We start from the raw sequence: 22,475 nt of genomic DNA, 5'->3' as shown, positions 1-22,475 counted from the left end.
GAGCTGGATGGGAAGTGGAGCTGCCGGGATTAGAACCGGCGCCCATATGGGATCCCGGCGCGTTCAAGGCAAGGACTTTAGCCACTAGGCCACGCCGCCGGGCCCTCTTGCTTAGTTTTTAAAACAAACCAAAAAACCCTGTGGCACAGCAAGTGAAGCTGTTGTCTGCGGCACCAGCATCTCATAGAGGCACCAATTCGTATCCCAGCTGCTCCACTTCCCATTCCTGCTTGTGGCCTGGGAAAGCCTTGGGATCCTGCACCCATGTGGGAGAGCCGGAAGAGGCTCCTGGCTCCTGGCTTCCCCCTGACCCAGTTGTGGTTGTTGGGAGATGTTTAGGGAGTGACCCAGCAGAGGGAAGATCTCTCTCCATCTCTTTGCTTTTCAAAGAGTTAAAGTTTTAGAAGGAAACACACACACAAACCCCCCAACTCCAAGCCCCTCTAAACCAGGGCCTGGTTTGGAAGTGAAATGGATAGGCACCAATGGATTTTTCTTCTCTTTCTCATTGCCCGCAGCCCCAGTTCCCCTCCACAGGATGAAGCCACCCCCGAATCGGTCAAGGATCCCATATAAGGAAGAACAAGAAAGCCTGGCTGGGACTGCACCCGACGAAAGCGCGCTCCGCCTGGGCACTGTGTGAGCGAGGCGGGCGCTACTTAAGTGCTCTCGAACCCTTGTCTGTTGAACATGCTCAAGGGCCTGGGTCAGGCCAGTCCCGCGCCCGTGAGAGCGGGCAGGCCAGGGATGCCCTCCGACGGCTGGGCAACCGTGAGGGCTGAAATCGTGGGGGCTGGATTACATATATATACATATATTATTTGTATTGGAAAAGCAGGTTTTACAGAAAAAAACAAAGACAGAGAAAGATCTTCCATCCGCTGGCTCACACTCCAAGTGGCAGCAGTGGCCCGAGTTGAGCCAATCCAAAGCCAGGAGCCAGGAGCCTCTTCTGGGTCTCCCACACGGGTGCAGGGTCCCAAGGCTTTGGGCCGTCCTCCACTGCTTTCCCAGGCCACAGGCAGGGAGCTGGATGGGAAATGGAGCAGCCGGGACTCGAACTGGCATCCCTGTGAGATGCCAGTGCTGTAGGGAGTGGCTTAGCCTGCTCAGTCACAATACCAGCTCCTGGGACCTTTCATATTGGTGGGAGAATTTTTCTCCATCTCTGTCACTGCCCACCAAGGTGCGATTTCTGGACATTAGCACGCCCCTGGGCAAAGCTGCAGCCTTGGACAAGGTCCGGGTGCAGGAACACACACACACACACACACGCCCCATGGTATTTCTATTCTTCAGGCTTCTGTATGGGGAGCAGGGTCCTCAGCCCGCCAGCCCCCAGGTCCCTCCCCTAACGCCCGAGACAGCCCAAACAGGGCCAGGCAAAGCCAGGAGACAGGAACTGTCCATGCTGACCTCCTTGGCAAGGCGGCAGCGGCTCTTCAATACCTTGAGGCCATCACGCACATGGCGAAGGGACTCAAACCAGGGATCCTGACGGGGTGAGTCCCGAGTGGCTGCTGCACCCGGACCGTGGTCCACCTCCCGTACATCCTGGTGTGGACCGTGCAGGGTCCTGGGTGAGTTGCCTGCGTCTTCCCTGCGCTGTCCCCTCCTCCTGCCCTGGCCGTGCACCGCACAGCGTGCGTGCCCCATTCGCCTTCTTTGCACACAAGCAGGTGCGTGCAATGCATGCGTGCAAGGGTCCCACCCAGCCACCCAGGGGTGTGTGTGTGGGGGGGGGGGGTCCAGCAGCGGGGCACACTGCGCCTGCGCGGCGCGTCCTGCTCGCCCCCTCCCCGCCGCGGCCGGCCGCGCCTGCGCCCTGCGCCCTGCCCGCAGCCGCGCCTGCGCCCTGCGCGCTCCCCGCGGGGCCCTGGCGGCGCGTGCGCGGTGGCGCCGGCGGGTGTGGGGGGGCGAGGAGGCGGAGGAGGAGGAGGAGGAGGAGGAGGAGGAGGCGGCGGTGAGGAGAAGATGGCGACTTCGAACAATCCGCGGAAATTCAGCGAGAAGATCGCCCTGCATAACCAGAAGCAGGCGGAGGAGACGGCGGCTTTCGAGGAGGTCATGAAGGACCTGAGCCTGACGCGGGCCGCGCGGGTAAGGGGGTGACGAGGACGGGGGTGACGAGGACGGGGGTGACGAGGGGGTACTCCTCGGGCAGGGGGGCGGCTGCTGCTGCCGGACACCCCCTCATCCTGGGGGATGAGGGGAAACAGGGGGAGAGAGCCAGGAGGAGAGGAGCAGGGGGCGCGGGGCCGGCGCGCGCTCACGCGGCGGGGGCGCGCGCGGCGGGGGCGGGGCTGGCCGGGGTGCAGGGGTGCGGGGGTGCGGGGTGTGGGGGTGCAGGACAGGTGCCCCCGGACACCCCTTCCCGGGACCCTGAGGGGTGTTCCGGCTGGAGATGACAGCTGGCTCCTTCTCCATCCTTGTTTATGGAGCTCAGAAGGGGACGGGGGTGGGTGCAAGGGGTGTGGGGTGTAGAGAGCAAACGGGGGGCTTCCTGCTCCCCCTGGCCCTCCTCCTCCTCGTCCTCCTCCTCCTCGTCCTCCTCGGCGCCTGGTTACCTGAGCCGGGGGCGTGGGGGTGCTCGGGGTAGGGGTGCGGTGGGGGACAGGTGGCTCTCCATGGCGGCGGCGTGGCGAGGACGCAGAGCTGCCTGTTGGCTTGCACGCCGCGGGGCTGGGGAGTTGGGGCGTCCTCACTGCTGCGGTGTTTGTATGTGTGTGTGGGGGTGCGGTGGGGGCGGGAACAGGTGTTCCTGTGGGGACCTTGTCCCAGCAGAGTGGGGGCCGATGTGTCCCAGCGGGGACCGTGGGGGGACAACAGCCCACGCTGGCTCTGGATCTGGGCGTGCTGGGTGAACCTCAGGCATTATTGAGGGGTTTTATTGGGCGGGGGACACTCCAGACAGGTGTGTTGCAAACCCCACTTCTACAAGCCGCTGTGTGCCCACCTGCCCCAGGTGGGGACTTGCTTGGGCCTGGGGAGGTGGGACTTGGTTTCTTGTTTTCCTCGTCTGGCCCTGTGACACCCCAGGGTCTTGGAGGCCTTCTGGGTGCGTGCGCTAGGGGAGCCCAGGGGCCTGGGTCGCGGAGGCTGTGGGTGGGTGCTGCAGACGCCCCCACACACGTCTGGACCTGAGCAAAGCGCCCTTCCAACCAACCCGGCCGTTGCGACGTGTCGGGTGGAACTTGGGGAGGGGGTGATGGAATTGTTTGTTTGATTGACCTTAAGGCGGAAAAGCTCCCTGTCTTTTGGGAGACTGTGGAATGAGTGAGTGAGTGAGCCAGGACATTACTGCAGGGTGCTGGCACGCAGTTGATGTTAACTGGGTGCAGTCGGACGAGGGACAGAGGGGTTGCCCCGGGCTGGCGACTGTCCTGGGGCAGCTGTCGGGGGTAGGCGTGTGTGTCTGAGTGACTTGTGGTGGGACTTTGCGTGTCTGTTACTTTTTGGGGATACCCTGCCCGTATCACAGCCTCCCCTTCCTGGAAGTGGGGTCTCTGCTCTCTGCTTCTGCTCCGGATTCCTGCGGTGTGAGGGAGTAGCTGCCGTTCCTGTGGGCTACCCCAGATGGTGCGCCAGGCTCCCGACTCCAGCCCGGCCCAGCCCCAGCTGTCGCCGGGCACGTGGGAAATGAACTAGCATGTGGTCACGTGCCTTCTGCTTATCGCTGTGCCTTGCAAATAAAAAAATAATAATAAATACTTAGAACCATCAAATAGCAAATTTATTAAGATGCCGTCCACCTGCCCACTTAAAGCAAGCGTGCAGTTCCCTGACTTCTTGAAAAGGATTTCTTTACTGGAAGACGGAGTTCCAGAGAGGTCTTCATTTGGTGTTTGCTCCCCAAATGGCTGGAACAGCCAGGAGCCAGGAGCTTCTCCAGGGTCGGCCCTGCAGGTCCCGAGGTTTTTCACGCTCCTCCACTGCTTTCCCAGGCCGTAGACAGGTGCTGGATGGGAAGTGGAGCACCCAGGATTTGAACCAGCGTCTGTATGGGTGCTGGTGCCCGCAGGAGGCAGCTTCACCCGCTATGCTACTGTGCAGACTTTTCTTGCTGCCTTGTTCTTCCAGAACATTCCGGAACATCCCCGTGTCCCTAGGAGGAGACCCTGTTCCACTGAGACACTCACTCCCTTAACCCCTGCCCCAGCCCTGGCAGCCACACCTGCACTTCCTGTGCCCGTAGATGTGCCTGCCCTGGGCACTTGCTGTTGGGACTCACACACCAGGTGGCGTGTCCTGTCTGGTCTCTGACGGTCAATGTCCGGCTTTCTCCGTCCGTCCAGCCGGCCCTGGTGTGGGAGGTATTGGTGCCTCTTCTCTTTTTCTGACCGGGTGACAGTTCATTGGATGGCTTTGTCATGTCTGAATTACCTAATGGATTCTGGGGGAAAAATATGTATATATATGTATAAAAGATGTATTTTATTTTTCTTGGAAAGTCAGATATACCGAAGTGAGGAGAGACAGACAGAAAGATCTTCCATCTGCTGGTTCACTCCCCCAAGTGGCCACAATATCTAGAGCTGAGCTGAGCTGATCTGAAGCCAGGAGCCAGGAGCCTCTTCCAGGTCTCCCACGCTCGGGTGCAGGGTCCCAAGGCTTTGGGCCGTCATCCACTGCTTTCCCAGGCCACAAGCAGAGAGCTGGGTGGGAAGTAGAGCAGCCGGGATTAGAACCGGTGCTCCAGTGGGCTGCCGACACACAGTTGGAGAATTTTCCTTGTGAGCCACAGCACGGGCGCTTAGAGAAGGCTTTTAGGGTGCACGGGCCGCGCTGGACAGATGCTGTCTTGTCAGCTGGGCAGCGGCTGTGCCCACCCCTCAGCCCTGGACCTTCAGCCACGCTGCCCTGACAAGATGGTACTGCCAGCATCCTCTGAGAGATGCCACTTGCATTTTTGAGCGGGAGGCAGAGTGTACCCATGTACTTGCTGCTCGCCTTCCTAAGTACCTGGACCTGTCTGGGCTGAGCCTTGCTGAAGCCGGGAGCCGGAAGCTGGGAACCTGGCTCGGGTCTCCTACACGGGTGGGTGGACAGGTGACCCAAACCCTGGAGCCACCTGCTGCCCGCCCCTGCTCCACTGGGGCTGCACCTGGGGTCTGAACCCGTGCACTCTCCCCCGTGAGATGTGGCCAGCCCCAGTGGCGGCCTGGCTGCGGCTGTTGGCTGGCATCTTCTGAGAGCCGGTCAGGGGCACTGGCCTGACCATGTGCATTGGCCAAGAGGCCTGGACCGCTAAGTTCCCTGCCCACCACCTCTCCCAGCCCTGGCTGTCCCGAAAGCCTCAGGGGCAAGGGGCAGTATGGGGGAGGGCCGCAGTGGGCACCTTGCCCGTGAGCAGTGTCCTGTCTTCGCTGGTAGGCGTGGGTCGCACTGGGCCTGCTCCCTTCCTGTCCTCTCTCTCTCTCTCTCTCTCTCTCTCTCTCTGTCACTATAGCTCACTGCTTAGCCCCTGCCCTCGCACCAGGCCAGTACTAGGTACTGGAAGTTTGCATACACCTGCCCATAGGTGAGAGCTGACCCAGTGTGGCCCAGGGCTCTCCCAGAAATGCCAGGGAATAGCAACTGCCTGCTTGGCTTGTGTGTGTGTGTCCCCATTGCTCTGGCACATCCCCTTCAGGGACGGGCCACGGTGTTGGGAGGGGCCGGGCGTGACCTGTGGAGATTCCACACCTGAGTGGGTGTGGGAGAGTCGTGATGGTCCATGCTGTGTGACTCGGGACGAGTGTTTCTGAACCTCCCTGGGTGTGGATCTGTAAAGTCGGGGCGGGGTGGGGGGGCAGCTTGTTCATACTGCCCAGTGGGTCGTGTTTGTCGCCTAGCGTGTCACACGGGGACCCTGTCAGGTGTGACTGAGGACCCAGGGCTGTGTACTGGGGGAACCAGGATGGATTTAGGAGGCATGAGGGGGCAGGGGTGGCCTGTAAGCGAACAAAGTGGGAGCTCTCGGAGGTTGGCGGGGAGGGAAGAAAAGCTGAGTCCTGGGGCTTAAGCTCAGGCACAGGCAGGGACTGGGGACCCCCCTTGCCTGCTGTGAGAGTTGGGGAGCAGGGCTTTGGAGCTGGGCTGGGCAGGTGTAGAGGAGGGAACTTGGCGCGTGTAGGAGGAGCGGCCGGGAGGAGGGCGCGCTGGGGTGCAGTGAGAGTTGAGGTTAGATGTGGAGGAAGAGGGTGTCAGCTGCTGGTCCGGTTGGAGGCTCGCTGGGCTGCGTGTACCCGGCGGCCCCGCCCACCTGCTCAGAGGAGCAGATTGGGGGACCGCGGTGCCCCTCTCTGCCCGGCACTGAGGAGCCCCTGGGGGTGGCACTGCCGGTGTCCTGGGCCCTGTTGTCTTCCAGCGGGGCGGGAAGGGGAGGCAGGGCTGCACCTGTGCCGCTGGCTCCTTGCTGTCCACCGCAGGACGTCTGCAGCCCCTCTAGACAAGGCCCCCTGCGTCCCTGCCCCCCGTCGCCACCCCCAGCAGTGGCCCCCGGCAGCTGTGGGCTCCGTTCTGGATGCCTCCTCGACCTCTCATCTCTGGCTCCTCTCGCTTGGCACTGGCTGTGCCACCCTCGTCATCACAGGGCCATGCAGGGCTCTGGGACACTCCCCAGGCCAGCAGCGGGTGCCCAGAGCTGTCCCCTGGCTGAGTGACCCCCCTCTATGTTGCTTGGGGGGCACTGAGTGGTGGGGGTGACTGCATTCTCTGGTGACTTTGTGCGTGGGCTGAATGGCCATCCAGGTGGGACAGCAGGGAGGAAGTGGACAGCAGGGTCACCGACTGGCCTGGGACTCTGGATTCCGTGGTGGGGAGGCTGCAGTGTGTGGGGCTGGTTCCACCTGCGCTGGAAAAAGTTTCCAAGTCAGGCAGCCCACAGGGGCCCCATCCCAGGCAGAGGCAGGTGGAAGGGGGTGCCCTGGGGGCTGCAGGCGGGGCACAAGGACAGCTCTGGTGAGCTGGGCACTGGGCGCTGAGCCCGCCCCCAGTCCTGGCCCTCTGTGTGGCTTTGGCACCGACAGCCTGTGTGCCGGCTGCTTCTGCAACCTGGACCAGCCGGCAGGGGCCTTGAGGTGCCCAGCATGGCTGCTTGGAGCCGCTTCAACCCTTGGTGGGGATCTACCTCCCCTTGACCCCCTTGGCTCCCACCTGCCCCTTGCCCAGAACAGCTTTGCCAATGCCGTGACTGTACCCTTTTCCCTTGCGCAGGGCCCGTGTCTGGTGTCCTTAGGACGACATGGGGGTGGAAGGCGGACACTGCTTGGACACAGCCAGCCCCGGAGCGCTGGGCGGGAGTGCGGTTCTGTGCGCACCCACCGTGGCTTTGGGTCTCCGGCCCCAGAGCTGGGAGGGAGCACAATGCTGCTGTTGATGCTGCCCAGTGTGTGGTCCACAGCCACAAGGCACCCCCCACACCACCCCTAGCCCTCACCCTGCACAGTGCCCGGAGGCATTTGTGGGGCGGAATCTGAGGATGGGAGGTGGCCCTGTCTCTGCTTTTCAAGTCAAATCATGAAGAAAGGCCTAGACTGGACCCTGCCTTTTTTTTTTTTTTAATTTGAACGGTCAGCAGAATTTGAGATCTGTCCCCCTGTTGATTTATTCCCCAAATGGCCGCAGTGCCTGGGGCAGGGCCAGGAGGAGAAGCCACGCGCTTGGGACGGCGTCCCGGTCGCCCGCCTGGGCCGTAGGACCTCAGCCACTCGGCTCCGTCTTGTGCAGCCTTTCCAGGCGTATTGGCAGGGAGCCGCATGGGAGGTGGAGCAGCCGGGACTCGAGCTTGTGTCAGGAGGAGTTTGCTGGCCCCTGGACCCTCAAGTGTGAGACCTGCTGACCTCGGGCAGTGAGGTGGGCACGCTGCTGGACTGTGGGCAGTCTGCAGGGAGCGTGGGCTCCGTGGCGGCTGTCCACTTCCGGGGCTGTTTGTATCTAGGGTGAGGGTTGGGGGACCCTGCCACACAGGCTTCACTTGGACACCTGGCTCCTGGGCAGTGTTGGAGCCGGCTTGGGCTTTGGGTCTGGCAGGCTGCCTCAGGTCAGCTGGTACCTACTATGCCCCTTGGGAACCGGGCTGGGCCAGGCCGGGTTAATTTGGTCATGCGGCGTGCGTTGCTGGAGTCCGGGAGATGGAAGGGTGGGAGAGGCTGTCTCAGGCACTGCCCTGTGTCCGTCGGGGGGTGTGTGCCCTGAGCCCATTGCCGAGCAAGTCTCAGAAAGCCCGAGTTGGGTGAACGGGGTGCATGGTGCTCAGGTCACTGCCTGGGACCCCCACATTGCATCTGGCACCCGAGCATCCCGGCTCCGCGTCTCGGCTCCGCGTCCCGGCTCCGCGTCCCAGCTCTGTTCTTTTTTCTTTGAAAGAGAAGAAATGACAGACAGGGATTTTCTCCTTTTTTTTTTTTTAAGATTTATTTTTATTTATTTATTTTTATTGGAAAGTCAGATACAGAGGAGGAGAGACAGAGAGGAAGATCTTCCATCTGCTTGTTCACTCCCCAAGTGGCCACAACAGCTGGTGCTGTGCCAATCCAAAGCCAGGAGCCTGGAGCCTCTTCTGGGTCTCCCACACAGGTGCAGGGTCCCGAGGCTTTGGGCCATCCTCCAGTGCTTTCCCAGGCCACAGGCAGGGAGCTGGGTGGGAAAGCGGGGCAGCCGGGATTAGAACCTGTGCCCATATGGGATCCCGGCTCCATCCTTGACACTAGCACCTTGTGTATGCGCTCACCCTGGAAGCCAGCAGGGAATGGCCCTAGTCTTCAGGCCCCCACGTGGGAGCCTGGCTTCAGCCCGGTCCAGGCCTGGCTGGTGTAGGTACTTAGGGGACTGAGCCAGCAGGTGGAAGCTCTGGGCGCAGAATGTGTCTGTGTTGGAGGGATTCGGCAGTGCTTGTCACGCGTGGGGTCATAGGGCGTCCTGGCACCCGCCGAGTGGCCGTAGCTTGGCCCTCCCGTGTCACACGGCAGTTTGAGTTTGCCAGCTGGGCTGGACGAGGTGGGACCCTGTGTGTGCATGGGAGGGGGTGCCAGGACCTGTTTGTGAGCCATGGGAAGCCATGGAGGGCTCTGTCAGGAGGACCACGAGAGTGACGGTGCAGGAGAGCACCCTGGGGAGGGGTCCCTGGCTGGCCCCCCTTATTCTGGGGTCACCTGGTGTCCTTTGGGCAGGGCCTGATACTGGGGGACCTGCATTGCCCAGGGTTCCTGGTATTGTTCACCCTGCCCCCCAAGCTGCAGGATCCGGGGACCCCCCACTGTTTGTTCTGGAGCCCCCCCCACCCTATCCCACTGCAAGGGGAGGTGTACAGCAGCTTGTGGGGAGGGACTTTGGGGCTGGGGATGGGAGGGTCTCAGGCTGCCGGGGGCACCCAGAGGTGAGGGGTGCAGGGTGGGGTGCCGGCTCCTTCCTGCCTGGGAACAGTTCCCCATCGCCCCACTACCACCTTGGGCCCCTTCCTCTGTCAGGCGTGGCCATAGTGTTGGCCGGATGGGGGTCCAGGTGCGCAAACAAGGAAGTCACCGCGTGCCTACAGGGCCAAGGACGCGAGAGAGTCAATATTTATTGTTTGCCCAGTGGAAACAAAGCAAGGCCCTCCTCCTCCTCCTCGGGGTTTTCCAGTGGGCACAGGATAGGGGTCCCCTGTAGCTGGCTTACCCCAGGCCATGCTGCCAGCCAGTCCCCTGCCTGGTGCTTGCGTCTGCCCTCTGGGTCCTGCTTCCTACTGGGTGGACGGGTGGCAGGAGGTCTCGCTTAGCCGCTGGCCTACCAGGCGGAGGGAAGACTTGGATGAGTTGGGCGTGGGGCTAGGAGGAGCTGCACCTTGGGCACACACTGCCTGGTTGGTACCAGGAAGCCTGAAGGCACTCCCTGGGCACTGAGGGGGCATTCAGTGTGGGCACCATTGGCAGGGCCAACCTGCAGGGGGACGGGGCAGGGGGCGCCATTGGGCCAGCGTGCAGGATGGGGCAGGTGGCGCCGTTGGGCCAGCATGCAGGGGGAAGGGGCAGGTGGCGCCATTGGGCCAGCGTGCAGTACGGGGCAGGGGGCGCCATTGGGCCAGCGTGCAGGGGGACGGGGCAGGGGGCGTCATTGGCGGGGCCAGCACACGGGAGGGCTCCCAGGCCTACCAGGGTCACTCAGGGCTCTGACCTCCTTGAAGGTGGGCCTACCCCTGTTCATTCTGGAACCTTCTTGTTGCAGAGGCCCTCCCTCTCCTCTTACCCCCTCCCTTTTCTTTCCTTTTTTCCATTTTAAACGTTGATTTTCATCCTGATGAAAAAGAGAGACGCAAAAGGGAGACCTCTCACCCGCGGGTTCGTTCCCTCCCCAGAGAACTTCCAGCTGGGTTTCCGGACCAAAGCCAGGGCCGGGAGCCAGGAACTCCACCCCGGGGGTCTCGAACACGGATGCCAGGGACCCTCAGGACTTGAGCTGATACCTGATACCTTCCCCTGCGCCCCCCAGGGTCCATGTGGGCAGGAAGCTGGGCCTGGAAGCAGGGTAGCTTGGACTGGACCTAAGTGATGCCAAACACCTGCCCATTCACTCCCCCCGCCCCCTTTGGAGCTGTTGCTTAAACTGGCATTTCCCGCCTGGTCAGTCGGGCTTCTTCTTCCCTCAAATCCCAGGGGACTTGTTGCCAATTGGGAACCCAGCCTGGAGCCCATAAGCCCCGGGGCCCAGAGGTACAAGGGTCCCTGATGGCCTTTTGCTGGCCCCGTGGTGTTGGGTTTGGGGTCAGAAGGGCCATTCCTTTGGTGAGTACCTACTGTATGCCAGATTCCTCTCCGCTCCCCCAGGGTTGCCTTGCCGAGCAGCCAGGGGGACCCTGCCCCCATGGGCTCCCTCTTGAGCTGGGGTGGAGGGAGGGACGGTGGGCAGAGCCTGGCCCAGCCCCGCTTGGCCCCGACAATGCCGGTCTTGGGGAGGTGTTTGAGCTCCATGTTCTCCGTGGCTGCTTGGAGGCGGGGGGCGGGGAGCAGGTGTCCCCTGAGACAAGGTGGACACCCCGGGGCTTGGCCGTGGGGACAGCAGGGCTGTGGAAAGGCAGCCTCCAGGGAGCCTGGGGCACCAGACCACGCAGCCAGCCGCCTGGCTTGTGGACTGACCGTTAGATATTCCCGTCACCCCTTGCTGCCCAGGGCACGGCCCATTCTGGAGACCACCATGGACCTTGGGGGAGAGGGCAGGGGGGAGGGCTGAGGTCTCTCCATCCCCACCCCCCTTCCCAACAAGTCTTCCCCTTCCGGCTGGAGAGGAGCACCCTGGGCCACGCCCCCTTTTTTTTTTTTTTCTTAATAAAAAAATATGAACGCTTTTTTTTTTTTTTTAAGAGGGAAGGAAATGATTTCCGTTTCAAATCTTCCACGGAAATGGAAAACAGCAAGAGCGATGCCCTCGCCTCCCCCTGGCACGGCTCACCTGGGTGCAGAGGGGAAGCGGGCAGGCGGGCAGGTGCTGCCAGCTGGTCCCCAGCCCACCAGCCTGCCAGCAGATCTGAGGGCGGAAGTGTGCGTGGGGCCAGGCAGGCCGCCCGGGGCTGGCTCCACAGAGCCAGGCCGGCCTTCTGGCTGGGGCCACGGAGGAGCAGAGGAGGTGTGCCCACGAAGCCAGCCATCCTGACCACCTTCTCTGCTGGGGGAGCAGGGGAGGCTTGGGGTGGGGGGCAACTCTCTTTTCCCTCCGCCCACCCCCAAAAAGCCTGTCTTGTGTTGAGGTCAAATTCAGTGTTCCCAGCGGCGTTTTTCCTGGGTCCCTTTGCTCCTGTGGGCCCGTGCGTGGTCCTGTGTATTAAGTGTGAGGCAGAGAAGAGACACTGGCCCTGGGGGTGACGTGTGGCCCCCCCAGAGCGTGGAGGTCTGTACCCTGGGCTCCGTGCCCGAGGGCCAGTGGGGAGAGCACCGCTGGCTTGCAGGGAGCTCAGCCCAGGCTCACCGTCCCCCCATTGCTGCTTCGTGCTGTTCTTGCCCCATGCCTCCTGCGTTGGGGACCTCAGCTCCTCCCTGCGGAATTGCCCGTGGCGGGCGTGCTGACGCCCGCGGGACCTGTGGACCCTGTCCGGAGATCACTTACTGTTTTTAAGTGTTATTTATTTTAAAGGTGGAGTTACAGAGTGAGAGAGAGAGAAAGAGATCTTCCCTCCTCAGGCTCACCCCCCAAATGGCCACTAGCCCGCCTGGCCCCATGCCAGCAGCTCCATCCAGGGTGGTAGCCGCCACCTGCTGCCTCCCAGGCTAGGCGCCAGCAGGAAGTCTGGTGGGAAGTGGGACTGGAACCCCGGACTCTGCGATGTAGGATGTGGGTGCCCCCCCCCGCCCCGCACACCTCAGCAGCTGTGTCAGGCGTGCCCGCCAAGCTGAGCGGCCCCGGGACCAGCGTGCCAGGCGTTCAACACCGTTCCGCTAGCCCGGGCGCTCAGGGGATGTTTTGGTGGTTTGTGACTTGGTCGCCCCGCCACCTCCCTTTGTCCCTGCTGGCTCCTCTGTGGCCCTCATCATCCGGGACCCTTGCCTGCTTGCCACCCTCTGGCCAGGTGCCCTGGAAGAAGCTCCTGCCGGTGGCTTTGTGGCTGTTTGCCAGCCGTGGAACTGAGGATGGCAGCCTGTGCTGGGAAGCCCACACAAATGAAGTGCTCACTCGTTTTGGTTTTATGTATATATTTCTGGGCCCGGCGGCGTGGCCTAGCGGCTAAAGTCCTCGCCTTGAACGCGCCGGGATCCAATATGGGCGCCGATTCTAATCCTGGCAGCTCCGCTTCCCATCCAGCTCCCTGCTTGTGGCCTGGGAAAGCAGTCGAGGACAGCCCAATGCCTTGGGACTCTGCACCCGCGTGGGAGACCCGGAAGAGGTTCCTGGTTCCCGGCTTTGGATCGGCGCAGCACTGGCCGTTGCGCTCACCTGGGGAGTGAATCATCAGATGGAAGATCTTCCTCTCTGTCTCTCCTCCTCTCTGTCAGACTTTGTAGTAAAATAAATAAATCTTTTTTAAAAAATGTATATATTTCTCTGTTGAACAAGAATCCTGCTACAATATAGGCAATATGACTAGTCACTGGTTAGCTGTGGCTAGCTCAGGCGGTGAGTGCCGTGGGCAGTGGTGTCCATGCCCAGAACTCGCTGTCCTCCTCCACTGCCCCTGCCAGCTCCCAGAATCCCCCATTTGCAATGGGACAACTCCAGGGGCCTCCTTAAGGTGCTGGCATTCCTTGGGAGTCACCGTGGCCTCCAGGTGCCCACAGGGGGAGTCGAGCACTTGACCATGGGGGCACACGTGAGTCTGCCATCCTAGCAACCTCGTGTTGAGTCCTCTCAGGCACATAGACCCAGAAGTGGGACTGCTGGGTTGCACGGCGATTGTTCTGTGTGTTAAAGATGGGTTCATGTGTTGGAGAGAGTTGGCGGAGAGAGAGGGGGAGAGAGAGAGAGACAGAGAGGGCTTACGCCTGCTGCTTCAGTCCCCAGATGCCAACCTCGGCTGGCACCAGGACGGGTGGAAGCCGGACGTTCCACCAGGGTCTCCCTGCGTGGCTGGCAGGGGCCCAGGCGCCTGAGCTGTCCCCTGCCGCCTCCCAGCGACACCAGCAGGCGCTGGATTAGAAGTGTGGCATACCCAGCTGCGAGTTGGACCAAGGAGAGGGAGAGACAGATCAACACGTTCCATCTGCTGGTTCACTCTGCAGATGGCTGCAATGAGTAAGGGCTGGTCTGAAGCCAGGAGCTTCTTCCAGGTCTCCCACATGGGTGCAGGGGTCCAAAGGCCTCACGCCGTCCTCTGCTAGTCTCCCAGGCGCATGAGCAGGGAGCTGGGTGGGAAGTGGATCAGCCGGGACTTGAACCGGTGCCCATGTGGGATGTTGGTGCTGCAGGTGGAGGCTTAGGGTGTTGTGCCACGGGGCTGGCACATGTGTTATTTAGAGGACCTTGGAGGACCTGCCCTACTGTTCTCCACAGACCTCCCTGGCCAACATTTGCTACATTCTGTTCCATAAAAAATGTTACAGTAAGAGAGAGAGAGAGAGAGAGAGAGAGAGAGAGTGTTCGGGGGCGGGGGAGTTTTCATTTGCTCACTTACTCACCTCCCCCTTGCCTGCTGGGAGCTCCAGCCAGGTCCCTCCCGTGGGCGGCAGGGACCCGAACCCTGGAGCCACCATCCCCTGCCGCCTAGCAGGCTGTGCGTGTGCACAGGGCGCTGTGATGTTGGAGGTGGGTGTCCCCGGCGGGGGCTTCAGCAGTGGGCCCAGCCTCGTTGGCTGTGAGAGCTTCTCTCTCTCTCTGCATTCCTGGCCCACGGCCCCTCTCACTGCGCAGTTTGCACACGGCTTCTCCCCTCCGTGGGAAAAGAAGGCCTTTGCACTCCAGCCCTCATGTTCTTTGATACACAAATGTTTCTAATTTCGACAAAGTCCAATATAGAGATTTTTTCCCTCTGCTTGCTGGTGTCGGAGCCAAGAGATTGCTGCCAGACAGCGTTCTGCCACGTTTGCTGTTTTCTCCTGAGTTTACACGTTCGGTTATATATAGTTGTCATTTTATAGTCTTGTGGGCTTTTTTTTTTGAATAGCTTTAGTTATCTGTTTTATTTATCTTTTTAAGACATTTTCACTGTATTTGAAAGACAGAGGGCTGGTGCTCTGACGCAGTGGGTGAAACCACCACTTGCCAAATCGGCATCCCACAGGGGCGCAGGTTCAAGTCCTGCCTGAGAAGGCAGCAGAGGGCGGCCCAGGCACTTGAGCCATCCTCCACTGCTTCCCCAGGAGCATGTGCAGGGAGCCTGGATGGGAAGTGAAGAAGCCGGGACTTGAACCAGGCACCCCTCTGGGATCCCAGCACCTGCAGGGGGAGAATTAGCCAACTGCATGCAGGTGCCGGGCCCTTCCAGTTGCTTGTTCACTTCCAGAATTGCTGCAGTGGCTGGAGCTGGGCCAGGCTGAAGCCAGGAGCCAGGCACTCCATCCGGGTCTCCCACGTGGGTGGCAGGGGCCCAGATCTTGGGGATGTGACCTGCCTGCGAGGCACTGGATACATGTGCAGGGAGCGGGAGGGGAAGTGTGGGGCTGCCAGGACTCCGACCCGTGCTCGCCTGCGGCATGAAGCCTGCCTTGCCCCGTTGCACTGCATGCCTGCCCGTCTGCCAGCCATGCAGGGAGGCCAGGCCGCTGTTGTTAACTGTGCCCACCCCTCTACTGTGGCACGGGACAGGCTGGCCACCACCTCCAGGTGGTGCTCCCAGGAGGGCTGCCTGGAGGAGGAAGGAAGGAGCAGGGAGGGGAGGGGCAGGTGCGGGGAGCCAGGTTAAGATTCTGAACTCGGAGGTGAGTGACCAGGGACTGGGAGACCTCAGGAACTGCCCAGCCTGGACCCCACAGGGTGCCCGGGGGGGGGGCGGGGAAGGGGCGTCAGGTGGTCGTCTGCGGGCCTGGGGCAAAGGGAACAAGGATGTGAACAGGCCTGGGCGGTCCCCGCCTGGCAGGGCGGGTGACCACGAGTGACAGGTGAGCAGGCACAGCGGCCCGTCTGAAGGGGTGGGTGGCTCGGGCTGAGCCTGGGAGGATGGCAGGGTGAGGCCAGGGCCCTGGGCCGAGCGCATGGGCCGGCCTTCTCCTTTCCTGCTGGCGTCCAGGCTCCTCCGTGGGCACCTGGCCCTTGTCCTCTGCCTGGTGGCACACTGCCACGCCCCCAGCACCAGGACTTACCTCTGCAGGCGCTGCTCCCCCTGCACCCCCACCCCCTTGGCCCCGTATCTCCGTCGAAGGAGCTGTGAGGAGCCCAGCCGTGCCCCTGAGCTGGACTTGACCTTGAAGCAGGGGGCGACGTGCCCGTGCCAGTGAAGGAAGCAGTGGCCCGGAGTGTAACCCTGGGGCAGCTGGAAGCCCGCCAGGTGGGGAGTGTGGCCAGCGGCCCAGGGAACACCTAGTGTGACGAGGCTGTAGTCGCTTTAATGCCTTCTTAGGTGTCATCTGTCTACAGGTGCCAGAGGACACAGAGGGGGTCCCCAGGCACACCTGACCACAGCCCTCCCGGGTCCAGCCAGCGTGGTTCCACTCACGAGTTAGCCTTCCGGTCCCGAATGTGCAGGTGCCCGGCTCAGCTGTCCATCCCCATGCCACCGGGCCCCTCAGCCCAGAATGGGGACCCTGCCGAGGGGAGAGTGGCTCGGGTCCTTCTGGGGGCTTTGCAGTACCACACTCAGAATGGCATAGCATGGCTGCTGGGGGCTCCAGGCTCCCTCGTGGGCGGCTGCTCCCCTGTACCCCTTCTCCATGCCTCCAGCTGCCTTGGCCAGGGCACTGCCTGCCAGCCCGCGGGCCGGGCCAGGCCAGGCCAGGCCTGCTAGACTTTCTGGGCGCTGCTGCGGTGTGGGAGTGCCAGGATTCTGTGCCTGCCAGTCCTTCTCACATGAGCGGGCCGGGGCCGGGGCTCAGGGGCCGTCCACACTGCCCCTCTTCTCCCCAGGCCTGGGCAGCACTGGCTGGCTTCCCTGTGTGGGGTGGCAGCAGGCAGCAGCGTGTGCTTTGGGGTCTGGGGCCAGGGGGAGGCTTAGGCCCACACACTCCATGGGCTCCCCGCACTGTCCAGCTCTGTGCCTAATGGCCTGCTGCTGGGGGGTGGGGTCCCCAGGGTGGGAGGTTGGGGGAGGCTTCGGGTCAGGGATGTAGCTGCCAACCTGGAACGAGGGGCAGGCAGGGAGCCAGGTCCCGGGGCCTGTAGCCCACCGGGTGTCCTTGGAGGGGTGAGGGTGGGAGCAGGGTGTGAAGAGCTGGGGGGGCGTGGAGGAGCAGCTGGTACACCTGGAGTCCAGACCGGCACTCTCCACATTTCTGGGAAAGCCAGGAATTCCGATGTTGTAGTTCATTTCCAAAAAAACGAAAAGCTTTCTGGGCTGGCCCGGGACCCCAGGTCACGGAACGCCTTTGTGCGAGATTACGTAACTACCACTGCCACACTCGGTCTTAAAAAAAAAAAAATGGAGCATGCCTGCTATATCGGGACCTTGGTAATGAGGGCACGGCGCTTTTGTTTTTATCTTCCCACGGCCCCTGCCGTCCCGGGGCGGGCAGGTGGGCAGGCGGCAACACCACTGCAAACACCACCGTTGCTGCAGGCAGGTGGGTGGGCGGCTGACCCCAGGCGCAGAGGACGGCTCACCCTCCCCACCCCTTCCTCCTCCTCTTCATCCTCAGTGCCGCCACATTTGGGATCTGCCTTCTTTCCTGGAGTCCAGGTCAGACACCTGTCAAAAACCAGGTCTCACATTTTCAAGACGGGCACGGGGAGGCCCCGCCGGCTGCGTCAGTGCGGGCGGCACCCGGCCTGCGGCTCCCTGCCCGGGCCGAGGGGCCGCTGGTGGGGAGGGGGGACTTGGCCGGAGGGAGGGAGGCAGCCCCCTCCCCGCCCCCGCCCCCACCCCGTTGGGCTGGTGGGTTGGGGCTGTGTAGTCGTGTAGTTCATTGTGGTCTTGCCCCTGCAGAGGCAGGCTTGCTTGCTGAGTGTGCCCCGAGGCTGGGTCAGGAGCCTAGAGGGAGCAGGGAGTGTCAGCGAGTCCACACACACACCCCGGACATCAGGCCTGCCCGTCCCAAGTACCCTACATGCTGGGGTGGCCATGCATGACCACCCAGGTGCTGGCAGGCTGGACCCCTTCTCGGGGCTCCTTGGACAGCAGCCACCTCCCCTTCCCTCCCTGCTGCCTCCAAGGTCATGTTCACACAGAGAACCCAGGACTCCCCCACCCTCCAGCAAGCACACTGTTCCTGGCCCTTCCTGTGCCTCACAAGCAGTCCCTTCCTGGGTCAGGGTCCCTGTGCACTCCGCAGTCGCTTGGTTAAATGGACCATGGTGTCTGTGTATGCGTGACTTCTTTTTTTTTAAGATTTATTTATTTTTTTATTGCAAAGTCAGATATATACAGAGTGGAGGAGAGACAGAGAGGAAGATCTTCCGTCTGATGATTCACTCCCCAAGCAGCCACAATGGCCGGAGTTGAGCTGATCCAAAGCCAGGAGCCAAGAGCTTTTCCTGGGTCTCTCACGCAGGTGCAGGGTCCCAAGGCTTTGGGCCGTCCTCCACTACTTTCTCAGGCCAGGGAGCTGGATTGGAAGTGGGGCTGCCAGGATTAGAACCGGCGCCCATATGGGATCCCGGGGCTTTCAAGGCGAGGACTTTAGCCGCTAGGCCACGCCGCCGGGCCCAAACACATCTTTAAACAACAGCAGCAAGAGTGGATTCCCTCTGCACCCACCCTCCGGCTGCAGGAGGGCCCCAACACTCAGAGCAGGCCCAGGCTGCAGTTCGGACCCAGGACAGCCCCATCCAGGTCTCCCCCGGGGTACTCCCCGAAGCTGGAAGGGCCTTTGGATGCTGTGCTTGAAGCCCCCCATCCCCAGCTGGTGGCTGCATCCCCAGGATCCTGGACACATGGCCTCGCGGGTCCAGGGCGGGTTCAGCTGGCCCCACAGCCCGGGGCTGGCTCAGGATCCCAGCCACAGCCACCGCCGGCACATCATGGAATCCCCACCACGCTCAGCCTCCCCTTCCCCCTCCTTAGATTTTTTTTTTTTAAAGTCTGGAGGAAAAAAACAAAAAAGAACCTCCCAGTGAACAGAGAGAAGGAGGCTCCCACGCAATGCAGCCTGGAAACTGAAGAGCCGCTGCCTTCGGGCTCCGTGAGGGCTGGGGTACAGAGGGAGAGCCCTGCGGTGCCCCAGCTCCCCTTCCCCTGACCCCCATTCCCGGCTCCAGCCAATCCTTACCCCAGAGGCCGTGGGCAGGGAGTCTTGTCTGGCTGTGCGACCAGGTATAAGGGTAGGGTAGGAAGTTTCTAGGCCCATGCAGGGGGCCAGTGTTTGGCCTGGTGGGGCCCGCGCCCCCTGTCAGAGGGCCTGGGGTCCAGCTCCGGCTGTTCCATTTAGCTCCCTGCGCATGCATACAGCCTGCGAGGTAGCAGGTGTTGGTTCAAGTCCTCGGGTCCCGGCCACCCACAAAGGGGGAGACCCAGATGGAGCTCCTGGCTCCCACCTTGGGCCAGCAGATGGAAGATCTCTCTGTCCCTCGTAAATACAAACACATCTTTTTTTTTTTTAAGATTATTATTATTGGAAAGCTGGATATACAGAGAGGAGGAGAGACAGAGAGGAAGATCTTCCGTCCGATGATTCACTCCCCAAGTGAGGCGCAATGGGCCGATGCGCGCCGATCCAATGCTGGGAACCAGGAACCTCTTCCAGGTCTCCCACGCGGGTGCAGGGTCCCAAGGCTCTGGGCCGTCCTCGACTGCTTTCCCAGGCCACAGGCAGGGAGCTGGGTGGGAAGTGGAGCAGCTGGGACTCGAACTCAGATGGAGTTGGCCTCAGCCTGTCTCCTGGCTCTGCCTAGCGTGGCTTCGTCCTGGTATGTGGCCCCTGAGGAGGGTTCCGGTCATTGGGTTTAGGACCTTGGCCAGTGCAGCACAAGCTGATTTCAAGCTTCTGGTGCCTGAACTCGCCGTCTTCCGGCCGACAGTGTCTGTGGAGTCCTGAGCAGAGTGGCGTGGCCCGCATGGATCCCCCGGGTCCCTGCCAGCTCGCCCTGTCTCCCCGCACCTGTGGGAGCCCGCCTCCTGCCCCACGGCCACGGTCACTGCCGCCTGCCCGTGGCCCAGCTCCGGGACCCCTCGCCACACCAACTGCCTGGACCTCACGGGCCAGGAACCGTGTTGGCCGGCCCCCGTCCGTTGGGAAGAAGTTCCAGGTTTGTGATCCATCGCCGTCTCGCCCCCAAGACACACACAGGGAGGGGGTCTCCAAAAACGACCGTGGAAAACACGGATTCGGGGGGAGGGGACTTGGATTTCAGTTTTGTTGGTACCCAAATCCGCTTCTCTCTGAAATCCTTGTTTTTCCCGCGAAGTTCTGGAGGAAGGTTTCCTTGCGGTTTGCTGTCTCCCCCTCCCACCCAGCAGGCTAAGGTACAGAGACGGGAGCTGGGCTGGCAGGAACCCCCCATGGAAGGTTCCAGATGAGAAGGCAGCAGATTCAGGGGTCCTGTTTGGCCCGTGAGGTTGGAAAGCCCCAGGACTTTGAAAGCGGAGTGGGGGCGGGGGAGGTCCCTTTTTGGAACATTCCAGAAGGAGCACAGGAGCCAGCCCTACCGGCCAGCCGCAGCGGGATGTGGGCTGAGGCCAGGCAGCCTCAGGCAGGGACCCTCAGCAGTCCCTCAGTGCCTTGATTTCCTCACTTGGAAAATGGGGGTGGGGTGCAGCTGTGGCTCCCCCTGCCTCGGGCGCCCTGCCAGCCGCGGGGCCGGGGTGCCTCCTCGGAGACCCCCAGGAGCCCAGCTGCATGGCGGTGGCCCGAGGGCCCATGGTGCTTGGCGGCCCCTCTGATTCAGCCGGTGCTGGGAACTTGGCAGCGGCCCGAGAGCGTGATTAAAGGCATTCCGAGGGAGGCGCGGTGGCGGCGGGCTCTGTGTTTGTGTACTCAGCTCTGTATTTACGCTTCGCAGGCCCGGGAGGCCGGGACGGGGTGAGTCAGGCAAACTTTCATTCATTCGCTTGCCACGCTGGCTCGCAGTGCCCTCCCGTGTGCACAAGGCGGACACGCGTGTAAGGGGACGTTCCCGAGGGCAGGGCTGGACCAGGGCCCCGTGCCGGGGGAGGGCCACCGATCTGATGGCCCAGCCCTGGCCAGTGGGGGTGTCTGGGCGTCTGGTACTTAGGATGCCGGGCCAAGGCCATGGCCATCTCCGGAGGGAGTCAGGAAGCAGCCAGCAGCTGTGTGGAGGTGGAGAACCCCACGGGCCGTCCTCCGAAGTGTCCTCTCGTCTCACATAAGTAGCTGTCCCAGGGCCACTATTCCAGTCCCCTCGCCTTCTCCCCACCCTCACCCCCACCCTGGGAGATGCTGCCAGGATGTGAGCAGATGGGCTCAGTGGGCACCAGGATGGGGGGTGTCTGTGAGCAGGGAAGGCCGTGGCATCCTGGGGTAAGGGATTCTACAGGGGCTGTGGTCATGGAGAGGGGCCGCCTGGTGTGCAAGGGGCTCAGGGCAGAGCCGGGGGTCTTGCGATGAGGTGCTTCCTGCGTGTTGCTGCTGTGGGGTCTCCTTGCTTCGTACCTCCATGGCGTGGCAGGAGGGGGCTGTCCTTTAGGGTGAGGGGCCACACCACAGCTGGCCACTTCCTCTTTGGGGGGCTTGGGGCCAGTTGGTGGTGCACAGACCGCCCCCGCCCTCCCATCCCCTCCTGGGACCCCACAAGGGTTATACCGTCAAGGGTCCCAGCTTAGGTTGGGCTCTGAGTCCAGTGACAGCTGCCCCCACACCTGCATGTCCCCCAGGCACTCCTGCCGCTGGTGTAGCGTGCCGTGGGGTGCTGTACCCCGCCTCCTGTGGATGCTGAGTGACCCTCGAGGTACAGCGGGTGGGGGTAACAGAGCAGCACGCACTGTGGTCACACCGCATCGGCAAGCGGGCAGCGACAAGACAAGGAGTCTGCCCTTGGTCGGTGCAGCCAGTTCTTGTTTTGTTTTGTTTTCAGCTTTTTGTTGTCCTTAAGATGTCTTGACCTGACATGCAGAAAGGGAAAGACGTGGCTTCCTCTCCTGGTTCACTCCCCGAAGAGGCCACAGTGGCCGCTGCTGGGCCAACCAGGAGCCAGGAGCCTCTCCCGGGTCTCCCACGCGGGTGCAGGGCCCCAAGGCTTTGGGCCATCCTCCACGGCCGTCTCCATCGGCTTTCCCAGGCCACAGGCAGGGAGCTGGGTGGGAAGTGGAACAGCCAGGACTCAAGCCGATGCCTCTTATGGGATGCTGGGTGGCCAAGGCACCGGGGGTTTGGGCTTGAGCCTCAGAATCCCACGACATCTAGATGTGCCCAGACCTGGGGTTAGCTCCACGGCCCATAGCTGGGGACTTGAGAGACCAGGCCAGTGCTGCCCGCAGGCTGTCTGCTGGACACGTTGGGGGCCCAGCCCCTGGCCTCAGACCTAGGAGGTCGGGGAAGCGGTCCTTGACCCCGGACCTCCACTCTCACCCCCAAAACCACTACCCTCACAGCCAACCAGCTGAGGGTAATGGGAGAGGACCTAGGCACGGGTCAGGTGGGGGGGGGAAGACCCGGGGGCCCGTGGGCAGCAGCGGGCATAGGGAACAATTGCCCAGTGTTGGCATGGCTTCTGTTGGGGTGGGCAAGTGCAGCAGTCAGCCCCCTCCCGTGGCCTGAGGTCCTCACCCCCCAGTCCCCCTGTTCCGCGCCAGGCAGGCAGTGTCACCCAGGACTGGCCAGGCACCCCGAGGGGTCCCAGAGGCTGAGGGGGACAAAGGCAGCCAAATGAAGAACTCTGCAAAGTTCCTGGAAAACAGGCTTTAAAAGCTCTCTCGTTTCGGCGTGTGGTGTGGGAAGTTCTGTGCAAATGCTGGAAGCCGTCAGAAGGCGGATGGGGGCGGGAGGGCCAGGAGCGCAGCGGTTGAGCAGGAGGCCTGGGTTCCCTGCCCGGGGTCTCCCTGCGCAGGCGCA

General features: G+C 62.2%; 1 protein-coding gene across 3 annotated transcripts in view; it reads left to right on the top strand.

Moving 5' to 3' along the window:
- Positions 1-1,944: 1,944 nt before the first annotated feature.
- The window catches only part of CRTC1 (CREB regulated transcription coactivator 1), a 37,606-nt gene continuing 17,075 nt past the window's right edge, over positions 1,945-22,475 (top strand). For all 3 annotated transcript variants that reach the window (XM_058658066.1, XM_004595538.2, XM_004595537.2), the window contains exon 1: positions 1,945-2,100. In XM_058658066.1, coding sequence (XP_058514049.1) covers positions 1,975-2,100 — 126 coding nt within the window. In that variant the 5' untranslated portion in view covers positions 1,945-1,974. The remainder of the gene's footprint in view (positions 2,101-22,475) is intronic.

The sequence above is a fragment of the Ochotona princeps genome, chromosome 33, assembly GCF_030435755.1.
Source record: "Ochotona princeps isolate mOchPri1 chromosome 33, mOchPri1.hap1, whole genome shotgun sequence".
In the NCBI taxonomy this organism is placed as follows: Eukaryota; Metazoa; Chordata; class Mammalia; order Lagomorpha; family Ochotonidae; genus Ochotona; species Ochotona princeps.
The sequence above is the reverse complement of the archived record's forward strand: the minus strand, read 5'-3'. Positions and strand labels throughout refer to the sequence as shown.